Source organism: Calliopsis andreniformis, chromosome 5 (genome assembly GCF_051401765.1).
Source record: "Calliopsis andreniformis isolate RMS-2024a chromosome 5, iyCalAndr_principal, whole genome shotgun sequence".
NCBI lineage: Eukaryota > Metazoa > Arthropoda > Insecta > Hymenoptera > Andrenidae > Calliopsis > Calliopsis andreniformis.
Genome location: NC_135066.1, coordinates 82,712 through 100,406, shown reverse-complemented (window position 1 = coordinate 100,406; position 17,695 = coordinate 82,712). Strand labels below are relative to the sequence as shown.

At 35.9% G+C, this 17,695-nt stretch overlaps 6 protein-coding genes and 1 long non-coding RNA gene across 14 annotated transcripts; 4 read left to right on the top strand and 3 right to left on the bottom strand.

The window, feature by feature from the left end:
• Window positions 1-759: 759 nt before the first annotated feature.
• Window positions 760-3,478, bottom strand: LOC143178693 (SAP30-binding protein). Of its 2 annotated transcripts, none has more exons than XM_076377471.1 (2): window positions 3,355-3,478; window positions 760-3,011 (listed from the first exon to the last, which is right to left on the bottom strand). In XM_076377471.1, exon 2 carries the CDS (start codon window positions 2,824-2,826, stop codon window positions 1,837-1,839), a length of 990 nt encoding a protein of 329 aa, XP_076233586.1. In that variant the 5' UTR covers window positions 2,827-3,011; window positions 3,355-3,478; the 3' UTR covers window positions 760-1,836. The 2 variants fall into 2 exon arrangements, with proteins under 2 accessions (XP_076233586.1, XP_076233587.1); XM_076377472.1 differs by having other exon boundaries at window positions 3,425-3,456.
• A 554-nt stretch (window positions 3,479-4,032) lies between these two features.
• Window positions 4,033-6,979, top strand: Serrs (Seryl-tRNA synthetase). Of its 4 annotated transcripts, none has more exons than XM_076379294.1 (6): window positions 4,033-4,078; window positions 4,751-5,196; window positions 5,263-5,547; window positions 5,635-5,856; window positions 5,935-6,191; window positions 6,320-6,647. In XM_076379294.1, exons 1-6 carry the CDS (start codon window positions 4,069-4,071, stop codon window positions 6,582-6,584), a joined length of 1,485 nt encoding a protein of 494 aa, XP_076235409.1. In that variant the 5' UTR covers window positions 4,033-4,068; the 3' UTR covers window positions 6,585-6,647. The 4 variants fall into 4 exon arrangements, with proteins under 4 accessions (XP_076235409.1, XP_076235408.1, XP_076235407.1 ...); XM_076379293.1 differs by lacking the exon at window positions 4,033-4,078 and adding an exon at window positions 6,854-6,979 and having other exon boundaries at window positions 4,195-5,196; window positions 6,320-6,585; XM_076379295.1 differs by lacking the exon at window positions 4,033-4,078 and adding an exon at window positions 4,204-4,661.
• On the bottom strand, window positions 6,619-8,751 carry LOC143179887 (dnaJ homolog subfamily C member 17). Of its 2 annotated transcripts, none has more exons than XM_076379310.1 (8): window positions 8,611-8,751; window positions 8,439-8,534; window positions 8,202-8,330; window positions 7,932-8,099; window positions 7,643-7,858; window positions 7,496-7,576; window positions 7,314-7,424; window positions 6,619-7,170 (listed from the first exon to the last, which is right to left on the bottom strand). In XM_076379310.1, exons 2-8 carry the CDS (start codon window positions 8,505-8,507, stop codon window positions 7,063-7,065), a joined length of 882 nt encoding a protein of 293 aa, XP_076235425.1. In that variant the 5' UTR covers window positions 8,508-8,534; window positions 8,611-8,751; the 3' UTR covers window positions 6,619-7,062. The 2 variants fall into 2 exon arrangements, with proteins under 2 accessions (XP_076235425.1, XP_076235424.1); XM_076379309.1 differs by having other exon boundaries at window positions 8,439-8,485; window positions 8,558-8,616.
• Window positions 8,752-9,404: 653 nt separating this feature from the next.
• LOC143179894 (uncharacterized) lies at window positions 9,405-9,816 on the top strand. Its single transcript, XR_013002036.1, has 2 exons — window positions 9,405-9,435; window positions 9,520-9,816. It is a non-coding gene; the product is annotated as an uncharacterized LOC143179894 (long non-coding RNA).
• Window positions 9,816-10,600, top strand: LOC143179891 (uncharacterized). 2 transcript variants are annotated; one of them, XM_076379314.1, is made up of 2 exons: window positions 9,816-10,270; window positions 10,352-10,600. In XM_076379314.1, exons 1-2 carry the CDS (start codon window positions 10,184-10,186, stop codon window positions 10,598-10,600), a joined length of 336 nt encoding a protein of 111 aa, XP_076235429.1. In that variant the 5' UTR covers window positions 9,816-10,183. The 2 variants fall into 2 exon arrangements, with proteins under 2 accessions (XP_076235429.1, XP_076235428.1); XM_076379313.1 differs by having other exon boundaries at window positions 9,821-10,085; window positions 10,141-10,600.
• A 9-nt stretch (window positions 10,601-10,609) lies between these two features.
• Window positions 10,610-17,593, top strand: LOC143179886 (uncharacterized). Of its 2 annotated transcripts, none has more exons than XM_076379308.1 (3): window positions 10,610-11,391; window positions 16,121-16,560; window positions 16,621-17,593. In XM_076379308.1, exons 2-3 carry the CDS (start codon window positions 16,160-16,162, stop codon window positions 17,117-17,119), a joined length of 900 nt encoding a protein of 299 aa, XP_076235423.1. In that variant the 5' UTR covers window positions 10,610-11,391; window positions 16,121-16,159; the 3' UTR covers window positions 17,120-17,593. The 2 variants fall into 2 exon arrangements, with proteins under 2 accessions (XP_076235423.1, XP_076235422.1); XM_076379307.1 differs by having other exon boundaries at window positions 10,611-11,359.
• On the bottom strand, window positions 11,665-15,263 carry Qbp-1 (Queen brain-selective protein-1). Its single transcript, XM_076379315.1, has 4 exons — window positions 15,159-15,263; window positions 13,122-13,190; window positions 12,656-12,797; window positions 11,665-12,573 (listed from the first exon to the last, which is right to left on the bottom strand). The coding sequence occupies exons 2-4, from the start codon at window positions 13,172-13,174 to the stop codon at window positions 12,385-12,387; spliced, it is 384 nt and encodes a 127-aa protein (XP_076235430.1). The 5' UTR covers window positions 13,175-13,190; window positions 15,159-15,263; the 3' UTR covers window positions 11,665-12,384.
• Window positions 17,594-17,695: the final 102 nt, after the last annotated feature.

Sequence of the window (17,695 nt, the reverse complement as noted above, 5' to 3'; positions counted from 1 at the left end):
AATAACACAATAACATATAAATAGAATTTTAGAAAATTTTACGCAACAAATATTTAACATAATATTCGTTTTCGTAACGATTTATATTATTCTTTTGTACATAATATATTGTAAATGTGTTCACATGTGTTCTGTACGTTACCTTGGATGTTTATCTGTATGTACACTCAGCTCACACGAATCTGCCGCATCGACACTCTCTATCTCTTTCTTACGTGAGAGCCATTGAATGAGACAGAGAATGCGGCCAGAATCTTGAGTTGTCCCGTAAGTATACAAAGTGTGAATATCGTCTATTTTGGAAGACGAAGAACTAAATGAAACAACTTGATAATTGATGTTTTATAAAAGTAAAAAGTAACAATGAAACACGACTTGAGATTTAAATTGTTGCTTATCATTTGAACATTAATTTGAACAACTCTTGTATGAAATATGAAAAACGTTATTTAATTTCCTGAAACGAAAAATATGATTGTGTTATCGTACAAATAATACAGTAACGTCGGTGCTACTGCCTGATACGATACGCATTCGATGCAATACACACTTCTACAAGAACGAAAACGAAATTTGGGTCATTTCAATTTATGTGAGCGATGGTTTGTTACATTAAAGTTGAGAGAGGAGGGGAAGAAAGAAGTATAATCGTTTCTCGCCCCCAGAACTACTATAGCTGAAGTCATCGAGTAAGGCTTATCTGAACTTAGTTAGCAGGTCCCATGTCAGATGCGGTATTTGTAATCAGGAGATACGAAGTAAAATTTGTCCATCTTTTATGTCATTTTTTCATGTTAATTGTAACATAGAGAAATTGCCACAGTTGTACGGTAGAGGGTATATTCCTCCGCGTAGTTGTACGTATATACATGCAACAATACATGTATCATGTCAGTCCAAATTTACTATATTGTAATCGCATACGCATTCATTAATACAAAGTCATCAACTAGTCTACATACTATCACTGATTTCGTTCATACAAGATTGGTCTTATAAGGAAACAAACTTTTTGTATAAAAGTACAACTAGAAATTATTTATTTAGATTTACATGTAATCAAATAAGTCCTAACCTTTACTTAATAAACATAAATATGATTCTTCAAAGATCATAATTACAAGTAATGCTAATTTCTGCATATCAATTTAAATGAAAGAAAATTGAATTGTTCTGGACATTTATTACAATGGCAGCAGCATGTATGACAGTATACGTATTTTACCATTATGTATCTTAATACTCATCAATTTACAAACAAACCTAAAGAAAATATTTCCAAAATATTGTTCATCTGTACGTACACGCTCACAAGATGAAGATATGGCTGAAGCGAGTTTGCAAAATTGATAACACGTTTCAGCTTATTATCGTATCCTCATTTTCCTACTTCACGATGAAATACTTCTTTAATTTTCACTTGTCCTGCTATCTTTTAAAATATCTATATATATATATATACAATAATTAGCGATTCGTTGTATCGCCAGAAGTACGTTACTTTAACAGTGACTGTACTATTAGAGCAACCTTATACGAGTATTCTTCGCACACGTTGCGTACGTACAAAAATTGAACATGAAATGAACGATCGATAAGAACTAGTAGTCAAATTGAACAAAACAGGCTCGTGGTGATGTGGGGTGTGTGTGTGTGTATGTGTGTGTGTATGTACGTATATACATATACATGGTCATATGTATATAAAATAACATATTGCCTACGCGCGTTCACACACAAAATGCGTCATTGTTCCGCGTTTGTACAATAGTTGAAATGATAGATGAAATGTTGCTTCGTTTAGAAGTGATATTTACAAATGATTTACACAATATGTTACAGTCTTTTCTTTGGTAAAGATCCAAAAGCCGATATTACCGTTGCTTTGGTGCCGGTCGCGGACGACGTTAAAGTAGTAAGAGTCGGCTGAGAAAGTAAAACTGTAGGCTTTACCGAAGCAGTGGCTCCCGTTGCCACTTGATCCCATTTACTTTTTCTTTTCTTAGCATCGTCTTCGATCGCGCTAGAACTATTGGGACGCTTGGCTGTACCGGAAACAATTTCGATCTTTGTTTTTTCTTTTCTAGCTTTTTCAAGTTTATCCATTTCGGCTTTCTGAACCTTGGCAAGTTCCTCGTAATAAGAATCTTTACCCCACTTAAATGGATCGAATCTGTCAGGAGGATAATTGGTGCCCAATTCGTTGATGCTACAAAACTGAATGAGTTTTTCATAAATTGAGGGATTTCTGAAATCCTTTCTTTGTTGTATAACTTTGTTCATATCCAAACCGCCACTCTCCATTTTCCTAAAAAGTTTAGTTATTTTTTCCTGTAACTCCACGGGACATTGTCCTGGTGGTTCTGGTGGTATAGTCACGCCATACGGATCGACCTCGCCATCTGAAACTAATTCTCCTTGACAAGAGGGAGAGCGTTCCGTAATCGAGGAAGGCCTTCCATTCTCAGAAGGCTGTCCATCGACCAGTGTCTGCATCACTCCCTCGTCATCGGAGACTATCGTGTCATCAAAGTACGAAACCAATCTCTGCACCTTAGACGTTACATCTGTCACTAAGGTGGGCGCGTTCGACAAATCGTTACTAGACTTGCCGCCGACGCTGGGAACAACGACAGGACTATTTGAGGCTGATCTGCCAGATTTGGGACTGGTGAAAGCCTGGGGCTGACCGACTTGGGCATTATGCGGGGCGGCCCCCTGGGGAGTGTTCGAATTCTCCTGAAGGTCGTCTTCCACCCCGTCTTCGCCCTCCGAGTCGGTATAGGTGGCCGTGAGAGATGCCAGAGCAACACTTTGTACAGACATGGTTAGTTGGCTTTGAGTGTCCGCCGTACTACCAAGCAATATTTTGTGTTGGAACTCACCGATCTAGCGTCGAGTTGTATGCCTTTTAGTTGTAGGGCTTTTATATATAGATTTTATATATGCCGTATAAATTCTCTATTAAATATGCCCCAATGTTTGTTGGAATGTTTATTACTATACCGTATCTGAAACAAACATAATTATAAATGTACGATTTCTTATTTTCATTGTCAATTTGATTATTTTCATTTATTATTGACGAACAAATGACTCTGATCATGGGAAAGAAGAAAGATGGAGGAAAGTAATAATAAGTATTTTGTGTAGATCAACATACATTATCTGTCACTGAGCAAACAATCTAATTCGTTTTTATTGATTCCATCGACAGATTCCGTTCCATAACACGATTTCGTGAATCGCACGGTTTTTTTTATTCAAAATAACCTACGTGATTCCTAAGTGATTGACAAGCACAATAGGTTATGTCGGCAATCACCAAAATTTTACGTCATATTTATTACTAACCTGACTAATCAAATCCACGTTCTTTCTGTCTACACTATACCTGATTTTCCGTTCATTGTGATCAACTTACAACATTATTCTTCGTACAATGACTGTTCCTTCGAGTAAGAAATTTGAACGTTATCGGTACATATCGTGGCGTATTCTACTTCCTCAATCTTTTTTTCTACCAACTTGACTAATGCGCATGCGCAATGTTGCCAGATGGATATTATACGTACTATATACAAATCACAATGTTTTTCTCATTAATAAATGTAACTTATCTCAAATTTACAAATATAAAAATTCATTTTGTTATATTTCTATATAATTTCATATCTTCTCTCGCTGAATTTGTATTATAAATTCTTTTAATTAGTCTATCTAATAATAGTAATAATAATAATAATAATAATAATAATAATAATAATAATAATAATAATAATGATAATACGAAATATAGTTTCGTATACTAGTAGACTATTTCGTACACTAATAGATACTAGTTAATTGCAAGTATATACAATATCAAATATATATACCATACTATACACACATATGTACATACATACATACATACATATTACATATATGCATCATGGTAGATATACTATCGTACTATCAGGTACCACTATGTGACAGCATTGGTCGATAAACGTCAGAGAACGATAAACGGAAAATGGTGAGTTGGAAGATTCGCGGTGGCGCTTGTAGTACGTGTATACAGAGTATATGTATGTAGGTGTGTATGTACATACATACAAGGTGCAAGTCACCGATCTGTACGTATGACTGTAGATGCAATGTAGGGCTTAGCCAGCTGAAAGCGTTTGATCTGCGCCATCTTGTAAGAATATACCATGCGTGGCTCAAGTGGAGGGGCAGGGTACTAAATTATACCGATTCATATGTATGCTCATTCTTCATATAATTTTCAGTATCTGATCAAAAATATGAGGAAGGAATTACAAATCAGTGAAAATGTCATTTTTAAGCCATGTGCATTATTATTTCGCAAAAAATTAGCTAGAACTAATGTTACAAGTGTATACGTGAATTAGAAATACTTAATACTCTGTCCCTCCACTTGCATCGCGCATGGTGTATTCTTATAAAATGACGCAAACTTATTGGTCTCAGAACTGAAGCCCTCCTGTCTCCTAACTGTATCCAGTTCTATGTATTGTATAATGACATAGATCAGTGATGGTACTATAGTACGATAGCGATTATTGGCAATAGTCACGTCAAGTCGCGTATGAACTACGGACGGATGCGAACACAGCAACAGACTCTCATTCGTTCCTCGTTCCTAGGAATTTGAAGTATCCATCCACGTGTATTTCCATATAAGCTGTAAATTTTCTTAAACATTTCATACAATTTATAATATTAATTATGGTTCTGGATTTAGATCTCTTTCGAAAAGATAAAGGTTTTGATCCAAATAAAGTACGAGAAAATCAAAAGAAACGGTTCAAAAATGTAGATTTAGTAGACACAGTTATCGAAAAGGATAAAATTTGGCGACAGCTGCGACATAAAGCCGACAATTTGAATAAATTGAAAAATGTATGCAGTAAAGAGATTGGAGAGAGAATGAAAAGAAAAGAAGAAGTGGGTAGCGACGATACTGTCCCACAAAATATTCTTGAAACTTTGGAAAATTTAGTGCTTGCTAACCTAAAACCATTAACAGTCACGCAGATCAAAACTGTTCGTAGTTGCATCGATGATGCTATTCGAGAAAACGATAAAAATTTAGTCTCTACCGAATTAGAGAGAAACCGTGCTTTGAAAGAAATAGGAAACTTTTTACACGAGTCTGTACCAATCAGCAATGATGAAGAAGAAAACAAGGTATGTAAGTAATCGTCTATCCTTAGAAGCTTTATACATCGATCACTATGTTGATGCGAATTCTAGGTTGAAAGAACCTATGGTGATTGCATACAGAAGAAAAAATATTCTCATGTTGACCTGATACATATGATTGATGGATTAGATGGAGAACGTGGTAGTAATATTTCCGGTGGACGAGGATATTTTTTAGTAGGGCCAGCTATTTTTCTTCAACACGCTTTGATACAATTTGCCCTAAGGCAGTTGTTCGCAAAAGGTTATAAACCACTTTATACGCCTTTCTTTATGCGTAAAGATGTTATGCAGGAAGTAGCACAGTTATCTCAGTTTGACGAAGAACTGTATAAGGTATAGAATCAATAAATACAGTTATGACTATTTCTTTATAGATTAATAATAACTTATATTTTGAGCTGTCGTATTTTGTTTGGCTAGGTGATCGGTAAGGGCACAGAACGCAGCGAAGATAAAGAAATTGAAGAGAAATATTTAATCGCTACATCTGAACAACCAATAGCTGCTTTTCATAGAAACGAATGGATTCCTGAGAATACCCTACCAATTAAATATGCAGGGTTGTCTACATGTTTCAGGCAAGAAGTTGGATCTCATGGACGCGATACAAGAGGCATTTTTAGAGTTCATCAATTTGAGAAAGTAATTCCAAATGTGTTTTTAATAGATTTCACGGATACATAATATAAACTTAGTTACAAATATGTATGGATATAACAGGTGGAGCAGTTTTGCCTAACATCGCCATACGATGGTAAATCTTGGCAGATGATGGAAGAAATGATTACAAACGCAGAAGAATTCTACAAAGCTTTGGAAATTCCTTATCGTATAGTGAATATAGTATCAGGTGCATTGAATAATGCAGCTTCAAAGAAATTAGATTTGGAAGCATGGTTTCCAGGATCGGGTGCTTTTCGTGAACTTGTATCTTGTAGCAATTGTTTAGATTATCAAGCGAGACGTTTATTGGTCAGGTAATAAGATTATACCATGAATATTGGTTTTATACTTTAAATTTAATTTCTTATCGTAGATGCCACTGTTCATATGTGTATCGTTCGAACTATTACATGAGCAAAATTATTATTTTAATATGTTTCAGATACGGTCAAACTAAAAAGATGAACACTAATACAGATTATGTTCACATGCTCAATGCAACAATGTGTGCCGTAACTCGTGTTATATGTGCGATTTTGGAAGTACATCAAACCGATACCGGTATCAAAGTACCAAAAGTTCTCGCGCAATTTATGCCAACAGAATATGAACACGAAATTCCATTCGTCAAGCCAGCCCCTATCGAGGAAGCAGAAACGAAGAAACAGAAAAAACATAAGGAACAAAAGGATATTATCTTAACCTGAAGTAACCATTTTATCAATAAACTGTAACACAAGCTTTTAGCTTAATTACACATCTGAACGATCGGTTCTGTGGTTTTATTAACAGAGTTCCTCTAAGCGTTACGCATGTTAAGCGCAATCACGTCTCGAGAATTTACTTCTCGATTACATACATGTATACACATTATTAGGTCATTCCACAAATGTTACTGAATATTATTCCCCTTCTAAAAAATTAATGTTTATAATTATATTTAATTACTGACATTCAGGGTATTATTTTGTTGTAGTAATTTCGCATCTTCCAAGTAGTATTTCAACCCCTTCTTATACAAATTTGTACGCCCCGAGCCAAAATGTGAAATGGAAAATATTACTTATGGAACGACTTAATACTATAACACTGAGATATTCAGGTACATTCTCGTAACCATCTGAATGAAGAATGTCGGTAAAACATTATTAACTGGTACAAATATTGCCAGTCAAATGACTTATTCTAATTTTGAGTTTGCTCTTTTAATGATCTTTTCTTTTCTTCTGCTCTTCTTAGATTATCCAACACTGAACGCTCGAAGTCTGCATCAAGTGTCTCGTTTCGATGCATCTGAAATACAATGTTTACATTCAATACATATCTATTTACGTGTTAAAAGATATGAACTGATTGAGAAGAGAAATGATAATATTTTATTATTATTTTATCCATGTTATTTTGGCCACATATGACGTTCATTTATTATAACTTACATTGTAAGCTGATCTTTCATTGGTAAAATTTGATTGTGTCGATGTATTCCATAATTTTTGAAGTTTCAATGGATGTTGCGCTAAACCGACTTCTGTGTTCAAAGCCATTTCCTATTAAACAGAATAACTTTACTGCATTCTCGAATAAGATATTTTAGCTACTGTCTTATACATTCACGTACCGCTTCGCTTCTGCGTCGGTATTCTACCAATGCCCTGCCTTCTTTTGTAGGCGATATAACAAGAGTTGCAACATCACCATACTGAAAACAAGTACTTCCATGAACAATGGTACCTTAAGGCTTAATATGAACGTAATAATCTTGTACCTTTGATAAAATTCTATGCAACGTACTGTAATCATATATATCATTATTAAAATTATTTTTATCAGATTTCCATTTTATTTTTATTTTATAAGAATCATTTTCAATTTCAGATTCTCTATGGAGACCCTTTGATTGTTCTTGTATCTTTTTTGTCATAAATGCTATTTCTTCCTCTACTTGTTTCGATCCTTCTCTCTGTAAGCGTTCTATTTCAGCCTAGAATGCACAAGTAAGAACAAACAATATTTCCACATTATTGTAAACTGTAACAAGGGAGGAGAAAACGTACTCGTAATTTATCCTTATCGCTTTTGTTGGAATGTTGTAAATTTAAGGATTTTTTATAAGCATCTTCCCGTGCTTCCAAGTCTTCTTTCAACCTTTTACGTTTCGCATCAAATTCTTTTACCCTTAATGCTGCCTGATGCTTAGCATTAATAACTTTATCGTAAGCTGCCTTATTTTAATAGAATGAAATATTATTAGTAACAAAAAACTTGAAAAATACGTATAAATATAAATGTATTATCACAATAATAAGTATACAAATTAACTATACCCGAGCAGATGCATCCGTCAGGATTTCCAATGCTCGCGACAATTCATGAAATAATTCAGTTGCTTTAGGATTGTTTGGATTTTTGTCAGGATGACACGACAGAGCTTTCTTACGATACGCTTTTTTTATCTGGAACGATATCAAAACATTAAGAAACCAACATTAAATGTTTCCACGTACGTTTCAATCAAGTCAGTTTTATGTCGTATCATGTTTCAGAATGAGAAGATTTCTTACCTCCTGTGTCGAGGCTGTTTGTGTTACACCGATTAATTCATATAAATCTAAATCCATCAAAGAATCCATATTTGTTTATTGATTTTAAAACGTTCTCTTTAAACAACCAATATATTTACCAACATATGCATTCAGATCTTCAATTCTCATAGAGGTTAGACTTGATACTTACGCGCGCGCGCGCCCGCGTGTGTCAAATTAAGAACAATTGCAACAATAGTGTCATTAAAGATCCATATGTACAGGGTAAGCCAGGATAGCCGATAGACCTATCACTTCATGAGGTTTTGTACCATATAGTCTGCAATATCGACTTGGAGAAAAACAATTAGCTTTTCTACGCCCTCTGCGATTATTAACGATGATATTGGAAATCACATAAAACTCAACCATTAAAGTCGGTAAGGTTAGTAAATTCGTCGTTGACTTTTAACCAAAGGTAAGCAATTTACAATGGTCAAGAATGATCAGTAGCCGAGAATGTCCAATGACCAAGGATGATCGGGTGTAAGGTGTAAATGTAAACCAAAAGCTAGTACAATGATTCCGAAGCCACTGTCGCGGTCGCGATGCTGTGGAAGAGAATGATCGTGACGTGACGATCCTCTGAAAAGACTCTTCAGACCGTGGATCATCTCCCTGGATACTGCTGGATACACCTTAATCTGATCTGGTCTCGTCTGTCTGGTCCGCTCGAGTAAAAACTCGTTTTCTGTGAAAATATATCGATGTGACCGAATCACGTCACAGTGTAGCTATATTTTTGATAATTAATCGCTACGTTTACATTTTTACATGGATTATTTCAGGTTTGAAATGTTTCCGGTATCTAATTATAATTCCTCGTACTTATAGCGAAGTAATTCTTAATTTATGGCGACGTCAGTTGTCGTCCTTGTTACTGTTTTATGTACAATTTTACTTATCGATATATGTAGTTCTAAAATACCGTCTTACGGATCTGTCCCGAACATGGTAAAAAACATGTTAGAGATAAGTAAGTGACAGTTTCAGTACTAATAACTCGTCAATAATCTTAACTAGCCTTTCTTACAATTAGTTAAACGTGTCTCTCTCAAAGATGCCCGAGAATGCTTTCATTCTGGTTTGGAAAGCGGAAGCAAGCGGAAGAACTAACGCGAAATAAAGTACGATGCGATCGTATCGTAGAATGGTCGATTGACCGACCACCGACCAGCGACCAACCAGTTGAAAAGCTAAATCGAAAACGCATGCGCGAACGCAAGCGAATAAGTAAGCAAGGAGGGGTTACGTATTTTCGACGCGAGTTACACGATTACCATACAGTCTCGTATGCATATTTATGTATGTGCACTCACGCTTTAACAATCTCTTCTACGAAATAGCACTATTAGATGTTATTTTGCACCGAGGGTATTATTAATTCAACTTTTAAGAAAAAGCACGATAGCGGTCGTTCGTTTTGTACTTCTCAAAGATTTTTTTGAGCGTACGTAACGGCAATTAAAGTACATAGTTTCGACTAACGTTACAAACATGTGAAACTTTAACGGCAACAGGGGAGTGCGTGCTTGCAAGACATCTTTGTTTCTTGATTACTAAGAAAGGCTTAAAAAAAAGTCAAGTGAAGTGATTGATCGGAAGAACGCCGACAAAGTATCGACAGTATGTATTTCGAAAAATGAGATAAAACTAAAGATAAAGCGATCGGCGAATTCAGGGAACAATCAAAGAACGTCGAGTTATGTGCGACTGGATTCGTCATGCTGCGGGATAACAACGAGAACGAGGACATGGCAAAAGCGAGTATAGCGGCAACTAAAATTCAAGCTAATTTTCGAGGTTACCGTGTACGTAAGCAATTAAAAGAATTAAACAAAGACTCGAAGGCAAAGTCGTTCGATACGGTTGATCGTAGGTGCGATCAACAGTGGAAAGGACGTTTGATGGAAGAGAAAGCGGTGAAGGTGGAGAAGACGAAGGAACGATCTTCGATTGTGAAAAATGAAAATGTAATGAGAGAATTGTTGGAAGAGAAGTCGGCAACGAAGATCCAGGCTCAAGTGCGTGGTTTTTTGGTACGAAAGAGGCAGCAAATGGCCCAAGCTGCAGCAACGAAAATTCAAGCGAGTTTTCGCGGCTTCAGAACTAGAAGACTGTTAAAGCGGAACGAACAGTAATATCTACTCGTTGTTTTTTCTTCATAATTCATCACACACAATTGTTCTCTAACATTTTTCGCTGTTACGTTGCGAATCGCGTTAAATTCGTTTTTTGTTACTTACGATTAATCGAACGTCTGATAACGCAATCTTCAAAACGGGAAGAATCAACTCGAACAGATCGAATTAATTCACTCGCCTTCTTATCGTAGCTGTTTCTTTATTTGATTCATCAGAACTTGTCGATCCAACTCGTTCAAATTAAGTGTAATGTTTCTTTTTGTTATTCGTAAATCGATATATCTATTTTTGAAAAATAGAGGATTTTTACTGAAAACCTACAAGCTCTCAATATACGTATATTTAATTACATTCAATATTTTATCGAGTAAAAAAAATGAAAATGAAAATCTTGGGGCCTGACGCAAATTTCACGTGTAAATTGACCTTGTTAGATGATTATTCAAGCATCGTGTTCATGTCGCTGACACTTGTCTCTTGGTAGCGAATGGATCCATAATTATCGGGGAACAATCGAAATAGCATCAGTGGGTACAGCTGGTGTTGGCAACGACGACATTGACACTGCAACTGTGAACGCGAAAATATACACCGAGCAACCAGTTAATTTTTAACCATCTTGCGGTAAAGACTCGACGAAATCTGAAACGTGATATTGTACAATACTTCCTTTTTTGTCCAAACATTCCGCGTCAGTGACATCCATTTGAACCATTGTCTTCTATATTTACGACAATTTTATATAAAATCTTGGAGGTATGCGAAGACAGATCTATCATATCCTATAGGTATTTTTATTACTTCTATAATGGATTAGTTTGTACATCAACGGTTTGACGAACACTGTTGTTTTACTACTAATTCTGGCAACATGTTTTCTCGTTGGATCAGAGGTAGATGGGTTATCCGAACATGACAATGCGAGTGATTACGATATCGTCGTTGTTTTGAAAAACGCGAGGCGTTAAAAAAAGGACGAGTTTCGTTGGCTAGAGGGAAGGGGGTACAAGATACAACGCAGGAATGATTGTGAACGGATGAGGGAAAGTTTTACAAAATAATTTTTGGAATCGTTTCTTTCATCTTTATTTATGAAATGTTGAACAATGACACAGTTACAATTTTCGTTTTCTCAAAGCGTACAACCTGAACAGAATTGTTTGTAAAATATTGTACTTCGGTACAATTTATACGACCTAACAGTTCGATTTAATAACAGTTCATAACGTTCATCGAATGAAAAATTTTCTTTAGTTTTACCATGTCAGTTGAATAAAATTGAGGGTAAGTAATTCGATCTGTAATAGATGAAACCTAAATAAAAATAAATTCAACTAAATACTTGAAAATATCGACGTTCAGTAATTGAAAAATATTTCAAATATATGTTCCGTCATTATCCTATCGCCGCCCCCTCCCTATTCCTATTCCGCTCTCTCGAGTTCCCTTATGCTTGTTCAGTCACTGTTCAGTCTTCGTTATCCCTCGTATTTCATTTTCGTACGTTTATCTGTCTCTTTTGATCCACTCATACTTATACGGATACATGTAGACGATCGTTCGTTCGTCGGAATTCTTTCTTTGAAACAGAAAATTGCTTCAATGTTGACTCAAATTTGTAATGATTTTCAGTTTGCGCGAATACTTAACAACCCTCGTGAAAAAAAACTCTCAAACTTACTGCATTTTTCTGAGATCGCTTAATTTAACGGTATTTGAATTTTTCGCTTCGATAATTGAGTACCTGTCCAGCTAACGATAAGTATACCTATCTTTATTATTTATTTGGTGATGTGTCTTTGAAATGCATCAAGCAAACCATATTTTGACAAGTTGGGTAAGCAGAGCTTTTTCAGGGTACAATTGAGCTTATTTGTACTACAACCATCGCATCTATTGCAATTGCAAAACATACCATCACCACAGATGCCCCAACTTTCACCCGGCCCTCCGCATATTTGATTAGGGCCCTGTAAAAATAAATAGTGGTCAATGAAATGATTATGATTTGATCGATGTTAGATTTTTTTTAATCGAATTTCGAAAGTGCACCTTTGCGCATACACGGCCGCAGGATGGCGACATTACGACACCAAATTCACATTTGCTACAAGAATCTTCCTCGCAACTTTTGCAAGACAGTTTCATTGTTTGTCTTTGTCTGATAGATGGATACCCAAAGCATTTGTCGAACCTAATCAATGAAGACATCTTCAGTTATTAAAATAAATGTACATTATTCAACAATCACGCTGATTCTTGAAATGCTTAATTAAATTTATTACGTTCTCCAAGTCTGAATGTTTAGCGCACGTAATTGAATGAACGCGAGCATGTGACTCACATGTACATTTCGTGTCACATGTTTTTGATGTACTATATTCGTACAAATATACATATACGTATGTATATATATTGTATACTTATCGATTGTCCCGCTATACTCGACTAGAGATATTCAAATGAATATTCAATCGATGATGCTTAAAGAAAATGACATAGAATTTGAAATTCTTACAAGAGAACAACGGTTAGTAGTATGGCTACGTAGATGGTCTGGATGGCCGGCATTTCGTTTTGTCTGGATCTGAAACAAAATTTGAGCAGAATCAGTAGATCTCATAATGAAATTGTGTATCGGTAAATTTGTCGTCACTATACATATATGCTACGTTTTCGGAATACAGGCAAGAATACGTGTATGTACATATATGACTGTTAAATAGTTGCACACAGACACACACGCACAAAAATACGAAGATTTCGTGTTTCTTCATAATACTTTTCTCGACGTATGAGAATCCGGAAAATCTTTGTCCCCTTCGTGGACGAAAGTGATTGAATTTCTTTATTTTTTTCCCAGTTGGTTATTCAATTCAAATGTTTACGTAATTTACAACGAGATGAAAATATGACAATAACGTACACAGGGCAGATCGTTGATCAACCAAACAGGTTCGAACTTCGAAGCAAATTCAGATAGAGGCTCAATGATTTAAAGATTTCTCTACGTATACGTAGATATTGGTCCATTTTTTTCATCTACGAGCTCTTGTATTCTGAAGCGCATGGTGTAAGATAGATGGAGCACGAAATGCAAAATTTAAGAAAAGCACAAAGATACAGTCAAGATGTATGGTTGTATTGCATGGAATGTCACGATGTTTGACCAAGTCTGCGACGATTCCGAGGGCAAAGACTGCTGCCGAGTGTAATTTATCGATAGCCGAAGCGAAGAGACAATTTTCCTCTTGCTCTTCGACCTTTCGTCGCATTGTCGTTTTACCATATCGGTTACCATTTGCTAACTTCCTATGAATCGCTTCGTTCGAGGCATATTTTATGTAATCGCCGTACTATGTCAACAAAATATAGAATGCGTACCGAATCTCACTTAAGGCCGCCATACACTAGCGAGTATAAGCGGCTTGTTTACGTATGGGCAAATTCAAATTAATAAGTAGGTATGTACTGGTCCGTGAGCCTGCTCGACGAGCATATTTGTTGCTAACGTATGGCAGCTTTTAGTCATCAAGACTAAACGCTTACTCTTCATTCTAAGACTTCTATTTGGACGAATTTCAAGTAAATTCTTTATAATACATATGTAGGTACATATGGTAGAGATGTGCGTATGTACATATATACCTACATATCGCGGAAATATTATCTTTCACGCATGCGCATCGACTTATCTTCGCGTATATCGATATATTAAGGAACATTTTCGTTTGAAAAGCAATTCGAAATGTTTACTAACGAGAGAACCTGCAGATTGAACGTCATGGTCAAACCGAACGAAGCAGGACATCTCCCTCCGTCCTCCGATTCGCATTCGCATATGTACTAAGAATAGCAAAAGGATTTACGTTGCTTCTGATCGATGCCAAATTCTCTTTCGGCATTCCCTCTTTCTGTTTCTCGTTCTTCTGTGTCGGTCTATCCACCTATCCGCTCTAGGTTTCTTTCTGTTCTTTCTGTGTTCCTGTCCCTTCATTGCTCTATTTTCTTCTATCGCGCCGCGTCGTTTCAAAAACCGATCTATACTTTTAATCTGTACTACAATTTTAATATGCTAGAATATTCGTACCGTATCGTAAAACATCCATATGATCGTGATATTGCAATAGATGCAAACTGAAGAGAGTCGAAAGGGAAACGGAGTAAATATAAATACAATAAATAGAAACGACGCGACGGTATGTTTAACGTTTTAAAGAAAATCTAAAATATACTTTCGTTTCATAATTACTTAATTTTCGAACACTCTTAATTATCGTCCTATTTACTGTGCTCCATCCCTCATTCCCTTCTACTCTCCTTTATCTTACTCTTTCTATTGCCTCCCTTTACTCATTCTTTTCGTTTGTCCTTCCTTTCTATATCTCTTTTTAAATATTTGCAAATACGATAATCCTGCAGTATTGATTCAAAAGATGTAAAATAGATGTAAAATGCGAAGATGTGCGCATAAAGGTCTACCAACAGATTGTAACAACGAGCAATCAACAACGGATAATTCTTATGAAAGCATACGATGCACTTTGGTGCTCACCCTAAATAGATATTCCAAATGTATCTAATACTACAGAATTGAATAGTAACGATGATTTTCTCTCTCCTTGAACACGGAAGCGCGACACGAATAGGCGAAGACGGAGAGACGTTGAATGCGCTATTGTAGCCAAGTGCTCTTTACTTTATAGGGACGAGAACAAAAGGAAAGAGAGAGAAAGAGAAAAAGAGGGGCTGGAGGAAAGAAGGAGAGTGCGTATCTGTTCATCCATCCGAGAATCTGTGTGTACCTGTTATCGTTTCTCTCTAAAAGACGATCCTAGTTGCCATGTAAAATTCTTGTTTTCCATTCAACTTCTACCATGCCCACATCTTTTTCTCATCTTCTTGTCCCCTATCGTTCTCGCTCTCGCCCTCATCCACGCCCTCGCCCTCGCCCTCGCCCTCGCCGTCGCTCTCGTATCGTGAATATCCCTGTAGACGCGTCTTCTCCCATTTGCCCGGATTTCCCTGACGGGTGTCTATTAATATGTAAATTTTCTCGGCTGAGCGTTGGGGAAAACATAGATGATCAATTTTTGACGCGTTATTTGCACTTGTTGTACTCGATTAACGAGTTTCTTAAATTACAACGTCATTGTCACGTCATCGTCAACGTTATTAGCATATTATATTCATTGATAAGTTGTAAGAGCAGAGAGCTAGAATTCGATGTTCAAGTTATTTATACTCTTTACCAACTGCATGCATAGGTAGATAGGTGAACGTATTTAGGTACATACATAAGTAGAGAGGTAGATGTACCAATATACCTATACGTACACTTTACACATATTCTACATAGAAAAGAAGGCAGGGTGGTAGTAGGTAAAAGAATAGGGAAAGATTTTACAGTAAACTTTTATACGTATATTTCAATTAAATATTCTATCGCGGAAAAGTTACCAAGTACTTGTATACGTATTTACGACAAACAAAATGATTGAAATGTTCTCTTTTCAGATGAGTCGATGGTTCTTTTGTAAATAAGGTGTCGTCAAGATGACCTGGCAACGTTTCAATATATTTTTCATGCAATGTTACAAGTCAATTGTCCAAGTCGAAATTCTTTTTCTTCGAATGAAAAATATTTCTGCGATAGCAAATCAAATTATATTTTTCATGTTGGCCGATCGAATTCTGATATCGGAACCTAACATCACGTGTCTTTACACATTGATGTTTTATAACGTTATTACTTATTGTGTCAGCTACATTAAAGAATTAATTGAGAAACAAGATTGGTCACTCTATGTGACTCTCACAGAAAGATCCAAGATTAAACATTTAGCTATGTCTGCTACCAAGATAGTACTCGAATGGACCAAAGCTATCACATTCGCAGTAACGTTGACGTTTATGCTACTCGTATTCGGTTTGGAGCAAGGTCTTAAACATTACAAGTAAGTAACGGGACCAAAAAACAATTAACAATCATTTGTTCAAATGTCTTCTTGTTGTAGACCTTCGACGCTTTACACCACGTTCACGTGGATTTACTATTCGACGACAGAGAAAACCTTTGCCGAGATGTTTCCTTCAATTTTGAAATTTTTCCAATTGGAGACTTTCGAAAATATCGAAGACCTTTATGCCCCAGTAATACTAAGATCGTTTACCATTGGCATCTCTGCTTTATTCATTTTGATAGCTTTGCCAATGGCATCCTGGAGATTTTTATTTGTTGCCAGCTACTTGAACGTTTATTTAAGTTTAAAAGACCTTCTCCACAAATCTGGTGCTACGCTGCAACGTGAACGCAAAATATTAAACCGTTACAGAAAGGCAACGAGTGAAGAAATCGAACGATTCGATGATGTTTGCGCAGTTTGCCTTTGCGGTATGACCAAAGCGAGAATAACATCCTGTCATCACCTTTTTCATGCAGACTGTTTACGTCGATGTTTAAAAACTAGTGATACTTGCCCTATGTGCAAACGAGGATTGAAACTCAGCTATTAACAATGAATTCAATGATTCGTCGGACGGCTACCGTAAATTTCAATTATTCGTAAATTTCAATTATTCGTTTCAATTACCGTAAATTTCAATTATTCGTTTCAATTACCGTAAATTTCAATTATTATATACAATTATATAGTTGTACCAATGTTAACATCTATTATTCGACTTTCAACATTTTCTTACAGTGACACGTTACTTTACACTTTACATCTACGTCGATCAGTAGAAAATTAATGTTTCGCAGTTTGCAACACATCGTTGTAGCCTCCTACGATTGTGTTTAGGGAATCTAAATTCATTACAACTATGTTAATGTAGAGACACTTGTGTATTTATTGGACCGACATATTTTTATTGCATATACTTTAGCACAGTATGTATGTAAGTCTTAATTATACAATAGTATGTACACGTGTATCCGAACAACTAGTAATTAATCATATTTGTGAAATAAAAAATTTTATTCATGTACTTTATTCAAAAAATGATCAATTGTTAAAACAAAAAATATTTTCTTTCGCACTGAAACATACAAGCTGTTGTCTTGTCTTCAGTTACAAATTACCAATGTCG